The sequence below is a fragment of the Oncorhynchus mykiss genome, unplaced genomic scaffold, assembly GCF_013265735.2.
Source record: "Oncorhynchus mykiss isolate Arlee unplaced genomic scaffold, USDA_OmykA_1.1 un_scaffold_227, whole genome shotgun sequence".
In the NCBI taxonomy this organism is placed as follows: domain Eukaryota; kingdom Metazoa; phylum Chordata; class Actinopteri; order Salmoniformes; family Salmonidae; genus Oncorhynchus; species Oncorhynchus mykiss.
Window position 1 is genome coordinate 389793 of NW_023493695.1, and position 23815 is coordinate 413607.

The window sequence follows — 23815 nt, forward strand, 5'->3', positions numbered from 1 at the left end:
CAGACTAATCTGAGTTTGAGGTGTTCGGATCACAAAGAACATTCATGAAACGCAGAAAAAAATGAAAGATGCTGGAGGAGTGCTTGACGCCATCTGTCAAGCATGGTGGAGGCAATGTGATGTTCGGCGGTGTTTTGGTGGTGGTAAAGTGGGAGATTTGTACAGGGTAAAAGGGATCTTGAAGAAGGAAGGCTAATGATTTTGCAACGCCATGTCATACAGCACTTAATTGGAGTCAAGTTCCTCCTACAACAGGACAATGACCCATAGCACAGCTCCAAACTATGCAAGAACTATTTAGGGAAGAAGCAGTCAGCTGGTATTCTATCTATAATGGAATGGCCAGCACAGTCACCAGATCTTTACCCTATTGAGCTGTTCTGGGAGCAGCTTGACCGTACAGTACGTAAGAAGTGTCCATCAAGCCAATCCAATTTGTGGGAGGTGCTTCAGGAAGCATGGGGTTACCTCAACAAATTGACAACTAGAATGCCAAAGGTCTGCAAGGCTGAAATTGCTGCAAATGGAGGATTCTTTGACGAAAGCAAAGTTTGAAGGACACTATTTTTTCAATTAAAATCATTATTTATAACTATATTTCCTATTAATTTTGCAACTCAATTCAGGTATGTTTTCATGGAAAACAAGGACATTTCTAAGTGACCACAATCTTTTGAACAGTAGTGTAGCTAGCAGGCTCTAGTCACAATATTGTAGCTAGCAGGCTCTAGTCACAATGTTGTAGCTAGCAGGCTCTAGTCACAATGTTGTAGCTAGCAGGCTCTAGTCACAATGTTGTAGCTAGCAGGCTCTAGTCACAATATTGTAGCTAGCAGGCTCTAGGCACAATATTGTAGCTAGCAGGCTCTAGTCACAATGTTGTAGCTAGCAGGCTCTAGTCACAATATTGTATCTAGCAGGCTCTAGTCACAATGTTGTAGCTAGCAGGCTCTAGTCACAATGTTGTAGCTAGCAGGCTCTAGTCACAATGTTGTAGCTAGCAGGCTCTAGTCACAATGTTGTAGCTAGCAGGCTCTAGTCACAATGTTGTAGCTAGCAGGCTCTAGTCACAATGTTGTAGCTAGCAGGCTCTAGGCACAATATTGTAGCTAGCAGGCTCTAGTCACAATGCTACAGCTAGCAGGCTCTTGGCACAATGTTATAGCTAGAAGGGTCTAGTCACGATGTTATAGGTAGCAGGCTCTAGTAAAGATTCTCTACCAGGCTCTAGCATGGAAAAAGCCTCATCACAGCTGGTGGAGTGATACACACAACACAAGCCTTTTATTGTGACAGACAGGCAGCCAGGTCCCCATCACCGCGGTAACAGTAGCTCTCTGTTCCGGCCAGACTACTTGATTACACCAACACAGTTCCACTTACCAGGCAGAGAGGAGCACAGAACAAGAGAGGAGCTACATCATATGAAATGGCACAGATTATCAAGGAAGAAAAGCCCTTATTATTATTATGACACAAGTAAAGGGAATGAATAGCACTGGACAGAGGCTTAATAAAGTCATGTTTATCAACATGTTCTTTTCTTAAGGGTCTCTCCTAAATTCACGAGTTCACACACTTGGACTGCTCTTCCATGTGAGTTCTCTCAGTGTACAGACAGACAGAGAGTAGCTGTAATGCGGTGTGTGTGTGAGGGAGAAGTTAGCAAGCTGTTCTGTATGTAACAGATGGAGTTTCTATTCATCCAGAAGGAGCCAGTGTCCTACAGACTGTCTTCCCCTTTCTCCCTGATCCCAGTCCACAGATCCCACGTCTACAGATCCCATGTCTACAGATCCCATGTCTACAGATCCCATGTCTACAGATCCCATGTCTACAGATCCCAGTCCACAGGACTAAGTCCAGATGTTTGTATTCTCACAGGAAGGACAGAGGGAGCAGTTTCTTCTTCTGTTTAATTCAACCCTTCTATCCAGACTAGACAGAGGAGGTGCTGTACTACAACCCTTCTATCCAGACTAGACAGAGGAGGTGCTGTACTACAACCATTCTATCCAGACTAGACAGAGGTGCTGCTGTACTACAACCCTTCTATCCAGACTAGACAGAGGAGGTGCTGTACTACAACCCTTCTATCCAGACTAGACAGAGGAGGTGCTGTACTACAACCCTTCTATCCAGACTAGACAGAGTACAGTTTCATCCACAATATTAGTTTGTTGTTGTATCAACACATCATCCACACTACCAGAGGAGGTACTGCTACTGCACTGTGATCCATATCCACCCAGTATAGACTGTACATCTCTGTCATAATATGGGCCTTTATAGAGTAGTTTCATCCACAGTAGTAATTCATTCATTCCTGTATCAACTCAACACGTCGTCCACAGCCCCATGTAAGCCATCCAGTCTATACGTCTCTGTTGTGATGTGGGGCTTTATAGAGTTGACTTTATACAGTACTGAATCTATCCATCTGTACTCATCCATATCCATTCAGTATAGAGTCAATCCATCTGTACTCATCCATATCCATCTGTACTCATCCATATCCACTCAGTATAGAATCTATCCATCTGTACTCATCCATATCCACTCAGTATAGAATCTATCCATCTGTACTCATCCATATCCACTCAGTATAGAATCTATCCATCTGTATTAATCCACACTCATCCGCTCCATATATGGTTTGAGCTTGTACGTCTCGTTTCATACACGGATCTCATCATCCTCGTCCTCCAAGAAGGAAGAAAACTTTCCCAGCTCCTCTTCCTCAGGTGGTGCGCTGAAAGTGGCGCTGTTCGTATCTCCCCCGTGGAGCTGTCCGGCTGGTTTCTCCTGCTCCACGTGGGCGGAGCCAGAGGTGGAGCTGGACACAGAACAGGTATCTAATCGGTGCTGCAGGTGTTTAGGGCGGGGCTCTGGGGTGTACTCTGGGGTGTAGGGTGCACCCTCGTCCTCTCCCACCTCAGGTTCTACAGAGCTGGTTGGACTCACAGGTACAGGGACCGCCTCCTCCTGCAGCTGCAGTAGCTCAGCTTCCGGTTCCTCTTCTTCTCCCTCCTCCTCTCCTCCCACCTCCCTCCCCAGGAGTAGTGTAGGAGAGGCCCGTCCCTCACTGCTCTTCCCCTCCTCGTATCCCAGATCATCATCCTCCTTCTCCATCACCCCCAGGATGTCCCCCAACATGGAGGGCCCCAGGTCGATGTGGAACGACATGACCGACACCGCGTGCTTCATCCCCCCTCCGTAGTACCCGCGGCTGGGGCTTGGCAGGTCAGTCAGCTCCCCAAAGCTCCTCTCATCCAGCTCTAGAGATCGGGCCCCAGCAGCGGCCCCATTAGACGGCCTGGTACCTCCACCTCCATCCTGCTCATTCAGTTGTTTCAGTGGGCTGGACGAGAGGCTCTTCGGCACCCTGTGTCCTCCATCAACATGGTCACCGTTTTCATCATTGAGGAAGGGGAGAGACATGGCGTTCTTTACGAAGGTGGGCGAGCCACCTGGTGGCGCTAGCGAGCAGTCTCTCTGGTCCACTCTGGTGACGGACTGGGAGCGTTTGCTGCTGCGGAAGGTTCTGGATAAAAGCCCCGGGCGGGGGGAGTGGGGATGGGCCTGGGCCTGGGGTTCGGCCTGGTGGGGGGCCTCCCCGGAGTGGGTGGAGAGGAAAGAGGTGTCCCCGAAGGCGTCCCCGCTGCGACCCACGTGCATGGTGTGGCGGAAGTCCCCCAGGGGAGCGCTGATCATCTCCCGGGTCAGGTCCATCCGGGAGCGGCGCTGTTTGGTCTGGGACGAACCAGATACCAGCTGCTTTAGGATGGGCATGGTTGCTGGTGGAGGTCACACACCTCAGATACTCAGAGTCTGTCACACAGACGCACAGTCAGTCAGTCAGTCAGTAGCCCAGAAGGACAGATCTCTCTCTTTGGGAAGTCTTCAAGGTAGATCCGTGTCACACTCATTGCAGTCCCCAGAAACAATAACACATGTCTTCAGTTCCAGGGTGGCTCAATCTGAAAAGAAAGGAGGGGAAAACAACATTAGATATATGATCATGACAAGACATTGTTTCATACCATGTCATCGTATCATTGCTCTGAAACAAGAGTGGATAACAACGTGTTTTTGATAAAAACAAACTCTGATCTGACACCACTTTATAATGGACCAGTGGTCCAGTCCAGTCCAGTCTCCTGATGCATCCCAAACACCCCTCTATAATTGACCAGTGGTACAGTCTAGAAGTCGGCCGATTAATTAGGGACGATTTTAAGTTTTCATAACAATCGTTAATCAGCGTTTTTGGACACCGATTACATTGCAATCCACGAGGAAACTGTGTGGCAGGCTGATCACCTGTTACGTGAGTGTAGAGTCAAAAGGACCTTGTGGCTGCAAGGAGCCATGGTAAGTTGCTAGCTAGCATTAAACAGATCTTATAAAAAAACAATCTTAACATAATCACTAGTTAACTACACATAGTTGATGATATCACTAGTTTAACTAGCTTGTCCTGTGTTGCATATAATCAGTGCGGTGCCTGTTAATTTATAATCGAATCAGTCTACTTCAACTTCGCTAAATGGGTGATAATTTAACAAAAGCGCATTGCCGAAAAAACAATCTTTGCACAAATGTACCTCACTATAAACATCAATATTTCTTAAAATCAATACACAGAAGTATATTTTTTAAAACCTGCATATTTAGATAAAATAAATTCATGTTAGCAGGCAATAATAACAAGGGAACTTCTCTTGCGTTCAGTACAGGCAGAGTCAGGGTATATGCAACAGTTTGGACTGCCTTGCTCGTTACAAACTGAACTAATTTGGTTGCCACCTGTTCGATAAAATACAGAAAGGTTCCGTATTTCACTGGAAGAATAAACATTTTGTTTTCGAAATGAATGAATATGGTCAAATTCAGGAAACTATGGCTCATATTTCTGTGTTTATTATAATTAAGTTATTAATTATATTATCATTAAGTCTATGATTTGATAGAGTCGTCTGACTGAGCGGTGGTAGGAAGCCGCAGACTCGTAAGCATTCATTCAAACACTTTGTGTTTGCCAGCAGCTCTTAGCAATGCTGGGATGCACAGCGCTATTTATGACTTCAAGCCTGTCAACTCCCGAGATTAGGCTGGCAATACTAAAGTGCCTATAAGAACATCCAATAGTCAACGGTATATGAAATACAAATGGTATAGAGAGAAATAGTCCTATAATAACTACAACCTAAAACTTCTTAACTGGAAATATTGAAGAACTGGGAATATTGAACCACCAACTTTCATATGTTCTCATGTTCTGAGCAAGGAACTTAAACGTTAGCTTTCTTACATGGCACATATTGCACTTTTACTTTCTTCTCCAACACTTTGTTTTTGCATTATTTAAACCAAATTTAACATGATTCATTATTTATTTGAGACTAAATTGATTTTACTGATGTATTATATTAAGTTCAAATAAAAAGGTTCATTGTTCATTCAGTAATTTTCATTATTACAAATATATAAAAAAATATATAAAAATCGTCCAATTAAAATCAATATCGGTGTTTTTTGGTCCTCCAATCGGTATCGGTGTTGAAAAATCACAATTGGTTAACCTCTAGTACAGTCTCCTGATGCATGCCAAACACCCCTTTATAAAGGACCAGTGGTACAGTCCAGTCTCGTGATGGATGCCAAACACCCCTTTATAATGGACCAGTGGTACAGTCCAGTCTCCTGATGCATCCCAAACACCCCTTTATAATGGACCAGTGGTACAGTCCAGTCTCCTGATGCATCCCAAACACCCCTTTATAATGGACCAGTGGTACAGTCCTGTCTCCTGATGCATCCCAAACACCCCTTTATAATGGACCAGTGGTACAGTCCAGTATCCTGATGCCAGAGAGTCAGACAGTCAGACAGACAGGAACACAAACAAAGACAGTTCAATCAGTAATCCTGATAGCCGTGCTGCAGTGGAACAGAACCCATCCGGGAGGATAGTTTAGGCTACTAACTTAAAGTAGTGCACTATGGCACCCTATTCCCTACATAGTGCACTACTTTAGACCAGGGCCCATTGGGCTCTGCACAAAAGAAGTGTACTAGTATAGGGTATATTTGGGGCACATCCATGTTTTTTTTTTTAAGTGCATTGAAAATGACGTTGAACTGTAGGGGAGTATACTGTCACCATGCATTGAAATTGAGGTTCAAAACCCCAGACCACAGTACTATATGAACACAGAAAGGACCAAACTGTTAAACCCCAGACCACAGTACTATATGAACACAGAAAGGGCCAAACTGTTAAACCCTAGACCACAGTACTATATGAACACAGAAAGGACCAAACTGTTAAACCCCAGACCACAGTACTATATGAACACAGAAAGGGCCAAACTGTTAAACCCTAGACCACAGTACTATAGGAACACAGAAGGGGCCAAACTGTTAAACCCCTAGACCACAGTACTATATGAACACAGAAGGGGCCAAACTGTTAAACCCCAGACCACAGTACTATATGAACACAGAAGGGGCCAAACTGTTAAACCCTAGACCACAGTACTATATGAACACAGAAAGGGCCAAACTGTTAAACCCCATACCACAGTACTATATGAACACAGAAGGGGCCAAACTGTTAAACCCTAGACCACAGTACTATATGAACACAGAAAGGGCCAAACTGTTAAACCCCAGACCACAGTACTATATGAACACAGAAAGGGCCAAACTGTTAAACCCCAGACCACAGTACTATATGAACACAGAAAGGGCCAAACTGTTAAATCCCAGACCACAGTACTATATGAACACAGACTGTTAAACCCCAGACCACAGTACTATATGAACACAGAAAGGGCCAAACTGTTAAACCCTAGACCACAGTACAGACCACAGTACTATATGAACACAGAAAGGGCCAAACTGTTAAACCCCAGACCACAGTACTATATGAACACAGAAAGGGCCAAACTGTTAAACCCCAGACCACAGTACTATATGAACACAGAAAGGGCCAAACTGTTAAACCCCAGACCACAGTACTATATGAACACAGAAAGGGCCAAACTGTTAAACCCTAGACCACAGTACTATATGAACACAGAAAGGGCCAAACTGTTAAACCCCAGACCACAGTACTATATGAACACAGAAAGGGCCAAACTGTTAAACCCCAGACCACAGTACAGACCACAGTACTATATGAACAAACTGTTAAACCCTAGACAACAATTTTACTGTATTACTGATTGAACAATTTTACTGTATTACTGATTAACAATATTACTGTATATTTTTTATTGTACCTTTATTTAACTAGGCAAGTCAGTTAAGAACAAATTATTTCAATGACGGCCTAGGAACAGTGGGTTAACTGCCTTGTTCAGTGGCAGAACGACAGCTCGGGGATTCGAACTTGCAACCTTACGGTTACTAGCCCTACGCTCTAACCACTAGGCTACCCTGCCGCCGTATTACTGATTGAACTGTCTCTGTGTTCCTGTCTGTCTGACTGACATGGAGGGATTTCTCTCTGGCACCTGGTGGTGCAGCAGGGGACAGGACTGTACCACTGCTACATTATAGAGGGGTGTTTGGGATGCATCAGGAGACTGGACTAGAAAAGCCAAACTGTTAAACCCCAGACCAGGCCTATGTGAACACACAGAAAGAGCCAAACTGTTAAACCCCAGACCACAGTGTTATATCTAGCTTAGCTGTCAAAGAACGCACATCTGCACAGTTTCACATTGTACATCACTCTGCCATTTAATGACATGTGCCACTCATTCTGACAAGCCATTGATCCGTAAGCAGCACACTGTCGTAAACCATAACAACGTACAGTACACGACAAACAGCATGTTGTACCATACATCACACACAGTCCTATATGAACCCAGAGAGAAAGAGCCAAACTGTTAAACCCCAGACCAGGCCTATATGAACCCAGAGAGAAAGAGCCAAACTGTTAAACCCCAGACCAGTCCTATATGAACCCAGAGAGAAAGAGCCAAACTGTTAAACCCCAGACCAGGCCTATATGAACCCAGAGAGAAAGAGCCAAACTGTTAAACCCCAGACCAGTCCTATATGAACCCAGAGAGAAAGAGCCAAACTGTTAAACCCCAGACCAGGCCTATATGAACCCAGAGAGAAAGAGCCAAACTGTTAAACCCCAGACCAGTCATATATGAACCCAGAGAGAAAGAGCCAAACTGTTAAACCCCAGACCAGTCATATATGAACCCAGAGAGAAAGAGCCAAACTGTTAAACCCCAGACCAGTCATATATGAACCCAGAGAGAAAGAGCCAAACTGTTAAACCCCAGACCAGTCATATGAACCCAGAGAGAAAGAGCCAAACTGTTAAACCCCAGACCAGTCATATGAACCCAGAGAGAAAGAGCCAAACTGTTAAACCCCAGACCAGTCATATGAACCCAGAGAGAAAGAGCCAAACTGTTGCCAACGGTCTTCTAATAGTACTTAATGGTGGAAGAAGATCAATGTTCTATTTTGACTTTGAAAATGTCCTCGTCATCGTTGTAGACACAACAGTAGCATAATGTAGTGTAAACAGTGAAACATAGCCTCGGCCAGAGGGGGAAACAAAACATCCCTACTTTTACTTTAAAACAGGAAACTGTCCTTGTCATCTTTTTTTTTTAAATTTTAAACTCTGTTTGTTAAGTTTTACACACACACGACAAGACAAAGCAATATAAATAATATACTCAACTAGAAGAAAAAAATATACAACTAAAAAAATAGCTATAAAGATACCATACTTTAGTTAAACACACCAGGCAGAAGGCTACAAAGGTTAAAGGGCAATCTGTAGTACAGGGACAGAGCAAACACCTCACCATTGTTCCTGTAAACAGTCAAGGGATAAGGGTGGAGAAATGCAACCACTCACAGACAGTCATGGCCACAGACCGACCATCCACTGGGATACAATGCTTTTTAAAAAAAAGGGAAAAAAAGAATGATTATTCATGTAGGAGTGATCAAAATGTAAAAATAACTGGGAAAAACAAGCTCCCACTTCAGTCTCTGCCCGGGCAAGATGAACAAGGCATTTGCGGGTCTTGTCATCTTTTTTGACACTATAGTGATGTAACCAGTGAGAAACAGCCTTGACCAGAGGGAACAGACCAGATGAGGCTGATATAGAAGCCATGCTGCTTATAGGGAACAGACCAGATCAGGCTGATAGAGGCCATGCTGCTTATAGTGAACAGACCAGATCAGGCTGATATAGAGGCCATGCTGCTTATAGTGAACGGACCAGATCAGGCTGATATAGAGCCATGCTGCTTTTAGTGAACAGACCAGATCAGGCTGATATAGAGCCATGCTGCTTTTAGTGAACAGACCAGATCAGGCTGATATAGAGGCCATGCTGCTTATAGTGAACAGACCAGATCAGGCTGATATAGAGGCCATGCTGCTTATAGTGAACAGACCAGATCAGGCTGATATAGAGGCCATGCTGCTTATAGTGAACAGACCAGATCAGGCTGATATAGAGCCATGCTGCTTATAGTGAACAGACCAGATCAGGCTGATATAGAGCCATGCTGCTTATAGTGAACAGACCAGATCAGGCTGATATAGAGCCATGCTGCTTATAGTGAACAGACCAGATCAGGCTGATATAGAGCCATGCTGCTTTTAGTGAACAGACCAGATCAGGCTGATATAGAGCCATGCTGCTTTTAGTGAACAGACCAGATCAGGCTGATATAGAGGCCATGCTGCTTATAGTGAACAGACCAGATCAGGCTGATATAGAGGCCATGCTGCTTATAGTGAACAGACCAGATCAGGCTGATATAGAGGCCATGCTGCTTATAGTGAACAGACCAGATCAGGCTGATATAGAGGCCATGCTGCTTATAGTGAACAGACCAGATCAGGCTGATAGAGGCCATGCTGCTTTTAGTGAACAGACCAGATCAGGCTGATATAGAGCCATGCTGCTTTTAGTGAACAGACCAGATCAGGCTGATATAGAGGCCATGCTGCTTTTAGTGAACAGACCAGATCAGGCTGATATAGAGCCATGCTGCTTTTAGTGAACAGACCAGATCAGGCTGATATAGAGCCATGCTGCTTTTAGTGAACAGACCAGATCAGGCTGATATAGAGGCCATGCTGCTTATAGTGAACAGACCAGATCAGGCTGATATAGAGCCATGCTGCTTTTAGTGAACAGACCAGATCAGGCTGATATAGAGCCATGCTGCTTATAGTGAACAGACCAGATCAGGCTGATATAGAGACCATGCTGCTTTTAGTGAACAGACCAGATCAGGCTGATATAGAGCCATGCTGCTTATAGTGAACAGACCAGATCAGGCTGATATAGAGCCATGCTGCTTTTAGTGAACAGACCAGATCAGGCTGATATAGAGGCCATGCTGCTTTTAGTGAACAGACCAGATCAGGCTGATATAGAGCCATGCTGCTTTTAGTGAACAGACCAGATCAGGCTGATATAGAGCCATGCTGCTTTTAGTGAACAGACCAGATCAGGCTGATATAGAGGCCATTCTGCTTATAGTGAACAGACCAGATCAGGCTGATATAGAGCCATGCTGCTTTTAGTGAACAGACCAGATCAGGCTGATATAGAGGCCATGCTGCTTATAGTGAACAGACCAGATCAGGCTGATATAGAGCCATGCTGCTTATAGTGAACAGACCAGATCAGGCTGATATAGAGGCCATGCTGCTTATAGTGAACAGACCAGATCAGGCTGATATAGAGGCCATGCTGCTTATAGTGAACAGACCAGATCAGGCTGATATAGAGGCCATGCTGCTTATAGTGAACAGACCAGATCAGGCTGATATAGAGGCCATGCTGCTTATAGTGAACAGACCAGATCAGGCTGATATAGAGGCCATGCTGCTTATAGTGAACAGACCAGATCAGGCTGATATAGAGGCCATGCTGCTTATAGTGAACAGACCAGATCAGGCTGATATAGAGGCCATGCTGCTTTTAGTGAACAGACCAGATCAACAAACATAACTATGCCCTTCAGCTAGGGAAGGCAGGTGATGCAGTAGGAGAGTGTGTGTGTGTGTGTGTGTGTGTACTCAGAGCATTCCTCCAGGAGAGAGAGATGAGTCCTGACAGGCAGCTGAACTGACAACGCACATTACTGCAACACTGTTATGACCTGCAGTGTTCAGACCAGACTCTTCTACTGCCCTGACCTCACCCCTATAGTCACCCCAGGCTGCTGCTATAGGTCACCCCAGGCCGCTGCTATAGGTCACCCCCAGGCCGCTGCTATAGGTCACCCCCAGGCCGCTGCTATAGGTCACCCCCAGGCCGCTGCTAGTCACCCCCAGGCTGCTTCAGTGAAACATGTGAAAGTCAACCAGGAAACATAGTCACACATGAAAATGATGCAACATGCAATGCTGAAAGCTCATCCTAATAAGAGTCCCTACAAATCAATATGTACCACACACAGACCTACATACATAGTATATAAATACTGCCTCAACCCATCACCCATGAACTGACCTGCTCCACTGCCTCAACCCATCGCCCATGTACTGACCTGCTCCACTGCCTCAACCCATCACCCATGAACTGACCTGCTCCACTGCCTCAACCCATCGCCCATGTACTGACGTGCTCCACTGCCTCAACCCATCACCCATGTACTGACCTGCTCCACTGCCTCAACCCATCACCCATGTACTGACCTGCTCCACTACGTCAACCCATCACCCATGTACTGACCTGCCCCAACACATCACCTATGTACTGACCTGCTCCACTGCGTCAACCCATCACCCATGTACTGACCTGCTCCACTGCCTCAACCCATCGCCCATGTACTGACGTGCTCCACTGCCTCAACCCATCACCCATGTACTGACCTGCTCCACTGCCTCAACCCATCACCCATGTACTGACCTGCTCCACTACGTCAACCCATCACCCATGTACTGACCTGCCCCAACACATCACCTATGTACTGACCTGCTCCACTGCGTCAACCCATCACCCATGTACTGACCTGCTCCACTGCTTCAACCCATCACCCATGTACTGACCTGCTCCACTGCCTGAACCATTCACCCATGTACTGACCTGTTCCACTGCCTCAACCCATCACCCATGTACTGACCTGCTCCACTGCGTCAACCCATCACCCATGTACTGACCTGCTCCAACCCATCACCCATGTACTGACCTGCTCCACTGACAATCCCTGTATCTGATCTGATGACGCAGCTGTCTCTTCCTTTGTGTCCTCCACTCATCACTCCTTCCAGATCTCTCTCCTCCTAGCTCTGCTCTCATAACACATTTAGAAAGTCTCGGTTGAGGATGGGTGGTGGTGGTGGGGGGGGGGGGAAACCACAGATTTTGACTGCCGAGGTTTCCTGGTAGCAGGCAGCAGTGTTCAGCCCAGCAGAGCCGTCGACCTAATTCTCGCTCTCTCTCCGAGGCTCCGCCCCTCTGCCAGTCGAGGCACAGCCTCAATCCACTTCCTGTTTATAATGCCCTCACCTGCTGTTGTCTCCACGGCAACCACACTCTTGCTGCTTCTGTCTCCGTGGTTACCAACCCCCCCCCCCCCCCCCCCCCCCCCCTGCAAGGCAAGCGGACGACACTACTTCCTGTCTGTGTGAATGTCTGAGGGCTGCAGAGGCATCAAGCGTGCGTGTGCTGCAAAATGCATCAGCCTTCAATCAAAAGCTTTGCACGCATGCTAACACGTCCTCTCCCTGGTCTGCACCACATGTCCTCCCCCTGGTCTGCACCACACGTCCTCTCCCTGGTCTACACCACACGTCCTCTCCCTGGTCTACACCACACGTCCTCTCCCTGGTCTACACCACATGTCCTCTCCCTGGTCAGCACCACATGTCCTCTCCCTGGTCAGCACCACACGTCCTCTCCCTGGTCTACACCACACGTCCTCTCCCTGGTCTACACCACACGTCCTCTCCCTGGTCTACACCACACGTCCTCTCCCTGGTCTACACCACACGTCCTCTCCCTGGTCAGCACCACATGTCCTCTCCCTGGTCTGCACCACATGTCCTCTCCCTGGTCTGCACCACATGTCCTCTCCCTGGTCTGCACCACATGTCCTCTCCCTGGTCTGCACCACATGTCCTCTCCCTGGTCTGCACCACATGTCCTCTCCCTGGTCTGCACCACATGTCCTCTCCCTGGTCTGCACCACATGTCCTCTCCCTGGTCTGCACCACATGTCCTCTCCCTGGTCTGCACCACATGTCCTCTCCCTGGTCTGCACCACATGTCCTCTCCCTGGTCTGCACCACATGTCCTCTCCCTGGTCTGCACCACACGTCCTCTCCCTGGTCTACACCACACGTCCTCTCCCTGGTCTACACCACACGTCCTCTCCCTGGTCTACACCACACGTCCTCTCCCTGGTCTATACCTAGGGTAGCACATTTTGGGGAATATTCAGAGGTGGAAATGTTCCGTGGGAGATAACGGGAATACATGGGAATTAACGGGAATACATGGGAATTAACAGGAATACATGGGAATTAACAGGAATACATGGGAATTAACAGGAATACATGGGAATTAACAGAAAAATATGCAAGTGCGTTGGATATATTTACCGTATCATATGGAGACAAACAAACCTTTTACCTTATAAGTAGACATAATATCAAATGATTAAATACTTCCATAGAATAAAAAAATACAAAAAAATCTGAATATATTTATGAATTGAACTTTAATTAAATGAGTTAACTCTTCACATGGGATGATTTCACTGAATAACAAAAGAAAGGGAACATTGAAGGATCCAATGCATCTCCCAAAAACGTTTTCAACATACATCTGTGAAATAATAGTTTCTAGACTAAAGCTTTGGTTGTCTTCCTCTCGGGCTTCCATGTCTTCTCCCTGGACCTCCTCAATGTCCACCTCTTGAACATCGGACTCTGAGGCCTCATCTTCACTGTCACATTCCAACCTTGTTGAGGATCGCTCGTTGTTAGGCTCAAAATGCCTCAAAATTGCCCGGATGGCCAACAATTTTTCAACCCTTGTATTGGTCAGCCTGTTGTGTGCTTTGGTGTGTGTGTTCCCAAACAAGGACCAGCTGAGCTCTGAGGCGGCTGATGTTGGTGAGATTTGGAGAATGATGTAGTCAACAGGAAAGAGCCTCAGATCCAAAGTCCCTTCCTCCAGGTGGCTGACATGTTGGCATGACTGCCATATTGCATCTCCATCCCAAAGCCCTTGCTTGGAAGTGTACTTCGCCAGACTGCCAAGAACCTTGCCCTCATCCACATCAAGGTGGCGAGACGCGGTAGTGATGACGCCATAGGCCTTGTTGATCTCTGCACCAGACAGGATGCAGCATACTTGGGGTCCAACATGTACGCTGCGGTGTGTATGGGCTTCAGGCAGAAGTCTTCAGGCTTTTTGATGTATTTCAGAACTGCAGTTTCCTCTACTTGGAGCAACAGTGAAGTGGGCAGGGCAGTACAGATTTATTCTCTTACATCTGCAAGCAGAGTCTGAACATCAGACAGGATGGCATTGTCTCCCTCAATCCGTGCAATGGCTACTGCTATAGGTTTCAGGCTATTTACCACTCTCTCCCAAAATACATCATCCAGGAGGATCCTCTTGATGCGGCTGTCCATATTGACAGACTGTGATACGGCCATTTCTTGGAGAGACTACTTCCCCTCCAGGAGACCGTCAAATATAATGACAACACCACCCCAACAGGTGTTGCTGGGCAGCTTCAATGTGGTGCTCTTATTCTTCTCACTTTGCTTGGTGTCGTAGATTGCTGATATAACTTGATGACCCTTCACACACCTAACCATTTCCTTGGCTCTCTTGTAGAGTGTATCCATTGTTTTCAGTGTCATGATTTCCTTGAGGAGTAGATTCAATGCATGAGCAGCACAGCCAATGGGTGTGATGTGAGGGTAGGACTCCTCCACTTTAGACCAAGCAGCCTTCATGTTCACAGCATTGTCAGTCCCCAGTGCAAATACCTTCTGTGGTCCAAGGTCATTGATGACTGCCTTCAGCTCATCTGCAATGTAGAGATCGTTGCGTCTGTGCTCTTGTAGAATACTGGCTGAGGGGTGGAGATGATGTAGTTAATTCATTGCCCACGAACATTCGACCACCCATCAGAAATGATTGCAATACAGTCTGCTTTCTCTATGATTTGCTTGACCTTCACTTGAACTCTGATATCAGCAAATGATTAGATAAAGCATGTCTGGTTGGAGGGGTGTATGCTGAGCGAAGAACATTCAGAAATCTCTTCTAACACACATTGCCTGTGAGCATCAGAGGTGAACCAGTTGCATACACAGCTCGAGCAAGACATTCATAATTTCTCTGACTACGTTCTTCCATTGAGTCAAATATACTTCTGATTCCAGGAGGACCATGAGCTGTTGCTATCGATAAGGTGTCGGATTCACCATTTTCATCTCGAATAGAAGTAGAGGAACTTTTGTCAGAGGTTGTGAGCCCTGGGGGAACTTTATGCACTTGGCCAGATGATTCTGCATCTTTGTTGTGTTCTTCACATATGATTTGGCACAGTATTTGCAAATGTTCACAGCTTTTCTTTCTACATTAGCTGCAGTGAAACGTCACCACACATCAGATAGCGCCCGTGGCATTTTCCTGTAAAGATTAGATTATTTTTATTTTTTAAACCCACACAATTCCATGTACAGATAAATTGTTAAGCAGTTAAATTAAACAACTCATTTGTAAGATAAATGTTTTAAATTCTAACATGTATGGTAACAGGTTAACACTCCTCAGTTAACAGGCTCAAGCAAGATAAAAACCTGCATGGTAGCAAAAACTAACTAGCAGAAATTGTTAACAAGTAAGAAATGATTTAAACACAGTTTGCTATAGGCTACTATTTACTAGTTAACAAAAAAATAATGTCATAAAATATATTCACCCCACCCAGTATTGTAATCAAAACCTACCGGAAAGCATGTAGTTGTTGGCTCAGACAGTGTAGTAGTGTGGGCTCAATAGCATCTCATTAGTGTGCAAGATCTTGATAACCAGAAGTACATGTGATGGAAGAATGCACTGTGCATGCAGAAGGAAAGTTGAACTAAAATATGCCACAAGACTTAGAATCCCTTATGTGTATCCCACAAAAAAGGTCCACTGTTATTTTTTTATTTTACCTTTATTTAACTAGGCAAGTCAGTTAAGAACTAATTCTTATTTTCAATGATGGCCTAGGAACAGTGGGTTAACTGCCTTGTTCAGGGGCAGAATGACAGATTTTTACCTTGTCGGCTCGGGGATTCGATCTTGCAACCTTCAGGTTACTGCTCTAACCACTAGGGTACCGGCTAATTCATCAACAAAGTTCGCTTCCCGATCGACGCAAGACGCCCGCTTCCCGATCGACGCAAGACGCCCGCTTCCCGATCGACGCAAGACGCCCGCTTCCCGATCGACGCAAGACGCCCTCTCCCCGATCGACGCAAGACGCCCTCTCCCCGATCGACGCAAGACGCCCTCTCCCCGATCGACGCAAGACGCCCTCTTTCTTACAAGACGTCCTCTTTCTTACAAGACGCCCTCTTTCTTACAAGACGCCCTCTTTCTTACAAGACGCCCTCTTTCTTACAAGACGCCCTCTTTCTTACAAGACGCCCTCTTTCTTACAAGACGCCCTCTTTCTTACAAGACGCCCTCTTTCTTACAAGACGCCCTCTTTCTTACAAGACGCCCTCTTTCTTACAAGACGCCCTCTTTCTTACAAGACGCCCTCTTTCTTACAAGACGTCCTCTTTCTTACAAGACGCCCTCTTTCTTACAAGACGCCCTCTTTCTTACAAGAAGTCCTCTTTCTTACAAGAAGTCCTCTTTCTTACAAGACGTCCTCTTTCTTACAAGACGTCCTCTTTCTTACAAGACGTCCTCTTTCTTACAAGAAGTCCTCTTTCTTACAAGAAGTCCTTTGAGCAGTGAAAAACCATAGCTTGCCGGTCCCTGGTTTGGAAAAGACTGAGAAACACTGCACTGGTTATTCACCACAAGTAATACATCAGATAAGATACCCACTTCACATTGACCCGCTTTTCTTGGTCCAGCATGTGACAAATCCTGACTAATATAAAGTATATCAGTAGTTTCCTGATGTCAGAGAAATCCATTATGACACCGACTGCACATAGGTTGGCAGCCAAATAGCTTGATCTAATAACACCAGCCATGTTATGGAACAACATCCGTCTAGCTGTAGTGAGTAAATAAAAGTATGTTTTAGTTTCCATGACAAGTGACATTTCTGTTGATAGGCTGGTCTAAAACACACAAACACAGGGGGCTGCAGCAGATACATACCCAAACATGTTTGTTGTTACCCAGCGTCCTCCACTGAATGCTTGTATGGAAAGAAAATGGAAGCAGGAATAATTCAAAGCCAGACAAAGAGAGCTGTATATTTATGAGACACTGCTTCTGGGTGGCATGATGATGATCTGACAGGAAAGCAACTAGTACATGAAAGATGTAGTAGTCCATTGGAAAGAAACTAAGAAAGCCCTCCCTCCCTCTGCTCCCACAAGCCCTCCCTCCCTCTGCTCCCACAAGTCCTCCCTCCCTCTGCTCCCACAAGTCCTCCCTCCCTCTGCTCCTCCTCTCAGGCCTCAAGCACACTCTCCATCTCCATCTATGCCCCCACTCTCCCTTCCTCTCGCTCTCCCTCCACTCCACCCTTTAGGCCTCAAGCACGCGCTGCCTTAATGGCACCCGACATGGGGACCCAGATGTTAAGTTTACCACAAGCTCTACGCAAACTCAAGTCTGAGGATTACGAAATTGTTTTTTTTTTGTCACAAAAAAGGGGCGGCTCCTTGTAATACGCTCCATTCGACTGACTTTCTTACTACATTTTGACACGCGTATCAGGCCTTCCACAGACGTGGGGGAAGTGGTTGCTTCGTTCCTTGATCTGATCTATACAGTATATAGGCTATTCATCAAAGAAGCCTATTTTGAATTAATAACCAAATATAATCTCAGTGAATGTTCAAACAGTAAACCAAACAACAAGAACGTAGCCTAGTGGTTAGCGCGTTGGACTAGTAACTGAAAGGTTGCAAGTTCAAATCCCCGAGCTGACAAGTTACAAATCTGTCGTTCTGCCCCTGAACAGGCAGTTAACCCACTGTTCCTAGGCCGTCATTGAAAATAAGAATTTGTTCTCAACTGACTTGCCTAGTTAAATAAAGGTAATATAAAAAATAAAAAAATGTACTTACTTATTTTGTACATAATGTTGCCACTACCGTCTCTTATGACCAAAAATAATTTCTAGACTGCGATTCACCGCGGACTGGCAGAATCTTCTTTTTCCTTTCACGACTCTGACGAGCCCGACACGAAGGATATGCTGCTTCCTCAGGAACAGGCCCCAATCCCCGTGATCTGCGTGAAGAGGAGGCGGAGAAAGAGGTGCCGAAGGTCCGGCTGCCTTCTGAGAAGTCGCAGGCGATCTGATAAACACCCACTTCGCTCCATTCTGATAGCAAACATGCAATCTTTGGACAATAAAATCGACGAGTTATTGGGAAGATTAAACTACCAACTGGACATCAAAAACTGCAACATCTTATGCTTCACGGAGTCGTGGCTGAACGTCAACATACAGCTGGCTGGTTATACGATGTAACGGCAGGATAGAACAGCGGCATATGGTAAGACAAGGGGCGGCGGACTATGTATTTTTGTAAATAACAGTTGGTGCACGATATCTAAGGAAGTCTCGAGCTATTGCTCGCCTGAGGTAGAGTTTCTCATGATAAGCTGTAGACCACACTACCTACTGAATGAGTTTTCATCTGTGTTCTTTGTAGTTGTTTACATACCACCACAGTCAGAGGCTGGCACTAAGACAGCACTGAATGAGCTGTATTCTTCCATAAGTAAACAAGAAAACGCTCATCCAGAGGCAGCGCTCCTAGTGGCCGGAGACTTTAATGCAATGAAACTTAAATCAGTTTTACCTCATTTCTATCAGCATATTACCTGTTAAATGTGCAACCAGAGGGAAAACAATTCTGGACCACCTATACTTCACACACACAGCTCTCCCTCGCCCTCCATTTGGCAAATCTGACCATAATTCTATCCTCCCGATTCCTGCTTACAAGCAAAAATTAAAGCAGGAAGCACCAGTGACTAGATCTATAAAAAAAAGTGGTCAGATGAAGCAGATGCTAAGCTACAGGACTGTTTTGCTATCACAGACTGGAATATGTTCTGGGATTCTTCCGATGGCATTGAGGAGTACACCACATCAGTCACTGGCTTTAACAATAAGTGCATCGAGGACGTTGTCACCACAGTATTATTCATTGACTACAGCTCAGTGCTCAACACCATAGTGCCCACAAAGCTCATCAATAAGCTAAGGACCCTGGGACTAAACACCTCCCTCAGTAACTGGATAAGCTAAGGACCCTGGGACAAAACACCTCCCTCAGCAACTGGATCCTGGACTTCCTGACGGGCTGCCCCCAGGTGGTAAGGGTAACACATCTGCCACGCTGATCCTCAACACAGGGGCCCATCAGGTGCTCAGTCCCTTCATGTACTCCCTGTTCAATCATGACTGCACGGCCAGGCATGACTCCAACACCATCATTACATTTGCCGATGAGACAAGTGGTAGGCCTGATCACCAACAGCGATGAGACGGAGGTCAGAGGAGGAGGAGGTCAGAGACCTGGCCGTGTGGTGCCAAAATATCAACCTCATCGACGGGGCTGCAGTGGAGCTGGTTGAGAGCGTCAAGTTCCTTGGTGTCCACATCACCAAAAAATTAACATGGTCCAAGCACACCAAGACAGTTGTGAAGAGGGCACAACAAAACCTATTCCCCCTTAGGAGACTGAAAAGATTTGGCATGGGTCCTCAGATCCTCAAAAAGGTCTTACAGCTGCACCATTGAGAGCAGGTTGCATCACTGCCTGGTATGGCAACTGCTCGGCTTCCGACCGCAAGGAGGGTAGTGCGAACGGCCCAGTACATCACCGAGGCCAAGCTTCCTGTCACCCAAGACCTCTATACCAGGTGGTGTCAGAGGAAGGCCCTAAAAATTGTCAAAGACTCCAGCCACCCTAGTCATAGACTGTTCTCTCTGCTACCACACAGCAAGCGTTACCGGAGCGCCATGTCTAAACAGCTTCTACCCCCAAGTCTTAAGACTCTTGAACATCTAATCACATGGCTCCCCAGACTACTTGCAGTGCCCCCCCTACTACACCTGTTGTATTCAGCATTTCACTGTAAGGTCTACCTGTTGTATTCAGCATTTCACTGTAAGGTCTACCTACACCTGTTGTATTCAGCATTTCACTGTAAGGTCTACTACACCTGTTGTATTCAGCATTTCACTGTAAGGTCTACCTGTTGTATTCAGCATTGCACTGTAAGGTCTACCTACACCTGTTGTATTCAGCATTTCACTGTAAGGTCTACTACACCTGTTGTATTCAGCATTTCACTGTAAGGTCTACTACACCTGTTGTATTCAGCATTTCACTGTAAGGTCTACCTACACCTGTTGTATTCAGCATTTCACTGTAAGGTCTACTACACCTGTTGTATTCAGCATTTCACTGTAAGGTCTACTACACCTGTTGTATTCAGCATTTCACTGTAAGGTCTACTACACCTGTTGTATTCGGCATTTCACTGTAAGGTCTACTACACCTGTTGTATTCAGCATTTCACTGTAAGTTCTACTACACCTGTTGTATTCAGCATTTCACTGTAAGGTCTACTACACCTGTTGTATTCAGCATTTCACTGTAAGGTCTACTACACCTGTTGTATTCAGCATTTCACTGTAAGGTCTACTACACCTGTTGTATTCAGCATTTCACTGTAAGGTCTACTACACCTGTTGTATTCAGCATTTCATTGTAAGGTCTACTACACCGGTTGTATTCAGCATTTCACTGTAAGGTCTATTACACCTGTTGTATTCAGCATTTCACTGTAAGGTCTACCTGTTGTATTCAGCATTTCACTGTAAGGTCTACTACACCTGTTGTATTCAGCATTTCACTGTAAGGTCTACTACACCTGTTGTATTCAGCATTTCACTGTAAGGTCTATTACACCTGTTGTATTCAGCATTTCACTGTAAGGTCTACCTACACCTGTTGTATTCGGCGCATGTGACTAATGCAATTTGATTTGATTTTAAAACGCTAGCAAGCTTGTCATGTTTTTACCCAGGCTAAAGCCAGCTAGTTGGGCTGCCGGCTAGCTACTACTAGCAAGGGAAGGCGAATCATTCATAAGCAAATGCCATTCTATAATACGCTTTTGCGAAAGGGTTATAAACCACAATTTGCAAAGACCAAGACCCCTCTACATGTGGCTAGCTGTACAAGACTGTGTGTGTTGAATGTCAGATCATCAGTTGAGATGTTTCACAGCACCCACAGCATGTTATGCATGGTTCATCTCTATGACATCCTGCTAGCTCAGGCCCCATAATTCACTTTTGGGTCAAAGGTCAGGGTCGTGCTGAGTGTGTTGGGGTGTGGGAGGAAGGCAATGTTTAGACTGAATGTCTCTCTCCACCCTTTTCAATCTTTCTCATTATCTCTCTCGCTCTACCTCTCTCTGAACATTGTGAAATATGGTTTGCAACATACAGACTACGTGATATTCAAGTATTTAAATCCCATCGGGGAGAATGAATACTTTAGTACAGTGATGACAGAACACTGCAATCTATGAATGTCCATTATAGTACAGACACCCCAGCTGTTTATCTTCTCTGTGTTCTCTGTGTTCTGTGTTCTCTGTGTTCTCTGTGTTCTGACTCACGTGACATGGATGTTGCATTTTGTCAAAGAGCATGTGTGTGTGTGTGGGTGTGTGTGTGCGTTGTAAACGTGTTTGAAAAGTCAATTCCCAAGCAGTGACCCCCGAGTTCCCACGGTGACTCACCAACAGCCTTCACACACACACACACACACACACCAATCCATCCCTAAATATGTTCCTCTTTTCCTCATCATGTGACATCTGGTCAGGAAGACATTGTGGAATTCCAGAGGGTTTTCCCAACAGTATTCTTACCCTGGGAACGCCATGGAAACGCCGTGTTAACTTTGTCTGCTTCCCAAAGGGCACCCTATTCCCTATGTAGTGCACTTCTTTTGACCAGAGCCCATAGGGCCCATCACTATACAGGAAACAGAGTGCCATTGGGGACGTGCACTCTAAATGTTAGGTGTTTATAGGTTACATATAGGTTACTGACTGTGGTATATTTCTGGTTCATTAAGACCCAACATTATGGGGAGAGAAAGCCCTGAACACTAATCATGAGAAAGGGCAACGAGTGGGTTCCACGAGGCTTTAACGTTCAGCTTCCTCTAAAACAGACAGATTTCCTCCACTTCAATCAGAGTTAATTAGAGGCAAAACACACTTGGCTTGATTGAGTTGAAAGACAAATGCTGTGGAGTTGTACTGTAGCTACTAAAATAAGTTATTCCATCACACACACACACACACACACACACACACACTGTGAGGAAATGACAGCAGTAACAGTTGCTGTGGGAGCTGTAACCTGAGTTATGAGGAGAAACATTCACTAATCTCCATTCATAAATAACACTGTGAGTTATGTTTTACAACCCTCTACTGAATACCTCATCCACTTCTTCAGATTACAGAACTCTACATTACTAACAGCCCAGCTCCATTAGAGGGAGTTTACTAACCCTTCAGATCTCTACATTACTAACAGCCCAGCTCCATTAGAGGGAGTTTACTGACCCTTCAGATTACAGAACTCTACATTACTAACAGCCCAGCTCCATTAGAGGGAGTTTACTGACCCTTCAGATTACAGAACTCTACATTACTAACAGCCCAGCTCCATTAGAGGGAGTTTACTGACCCATCAGATTACAGAACTCTACATTACTAACAGCCCAGCTCCATTAGAGGGAGTTTACTGACCCATCAGATTACAGAACTCTACATGACTAACAGCCCAGCTTCATTAGAGGGAGTTTACTGACCCTTCAGATTACAGAACTCTACATTACTAACAGCCCAGCTTCATTAGAGGGAGTTTACTGACCCATCAGATTACAGAACTCTACATTACTAACAGCCCAGCTCCATTAGAGGGAGTTTACTGACCCATCAGATTACAGAACTCTACATTACTAACAGCCCAGCTTCATTAGAGGGAGGTTACTGACCCTTCAGATTACAGAACTCTACATTACTAACAGCCCAGCTTCATTAGAGGAGTTTACTAACCCTTCTGATTACAGAACTCTACATTACTAACAGCCCAGCTCCATTAGAGGGAGTTTACTAACCCTTTAGATTACAGAACTCTACATTACTAACAGCCCAGCTCCATTAGAGGGAGTTACTGACCCTTCAGATCTCTACATTACTAACAGCCCAGCTCCATTAGAGGAAGTTACTGGCCCTTCAGATTACAGAACTCTACATTACTAACAGCCCAGCTTCATTAGAGGGAGTTTACTGACCCTTCAGATTATAGAACTCTACATTACTAACAGCCCAGCTCCATTAGAGGGAGTTACTGACCCTTCAGATTACAGAACTCTACATAACTAACAGCACAGCTCCATTAGAGGGAGTTTACTGACCCTTCAGATTACAGAACTCTACATTACTAACAGCCCAGCTCCATTCTAGAGAAGAGTGATAACCCCCAACCCTCACCATGCAGCCCATCCAACCCCAGAGAAGGTGGTA

General features: G+C 45.5%; 1 protein-coding gene across 3 annotated transcripts in view; it reads right to left on the minus strand.

Annotated features, from left to right (window-relative positions):
- Positions 1–1262: 1262 nt before the first annotated feature.
- Positions 1263–23815, minus strand: part of LOC110515822 (cdc42 effector protein 4) — a 35871-nt gene continuing 13318 nt past the window's right edge. For 2 of the 3 annotated variants that reach the window (XM_036973268.1, XM_036973269.1), the window contains one exon: positions 1263–3980. In XM_036973268.1, coding sequence (XP_036829163.1) covers positions 2677–3792 — 1116 coding nt within the window. In that variant the 5' untranslated portion in view covers positions 3793–3980 and the 3' untranslated portion in view covers positions 1263–2676. The remainder of the gene's footprint in view (positions 3981–23815) is intronic. The other variant, XR_005042085.1, reaches the window with a different exon arrangement.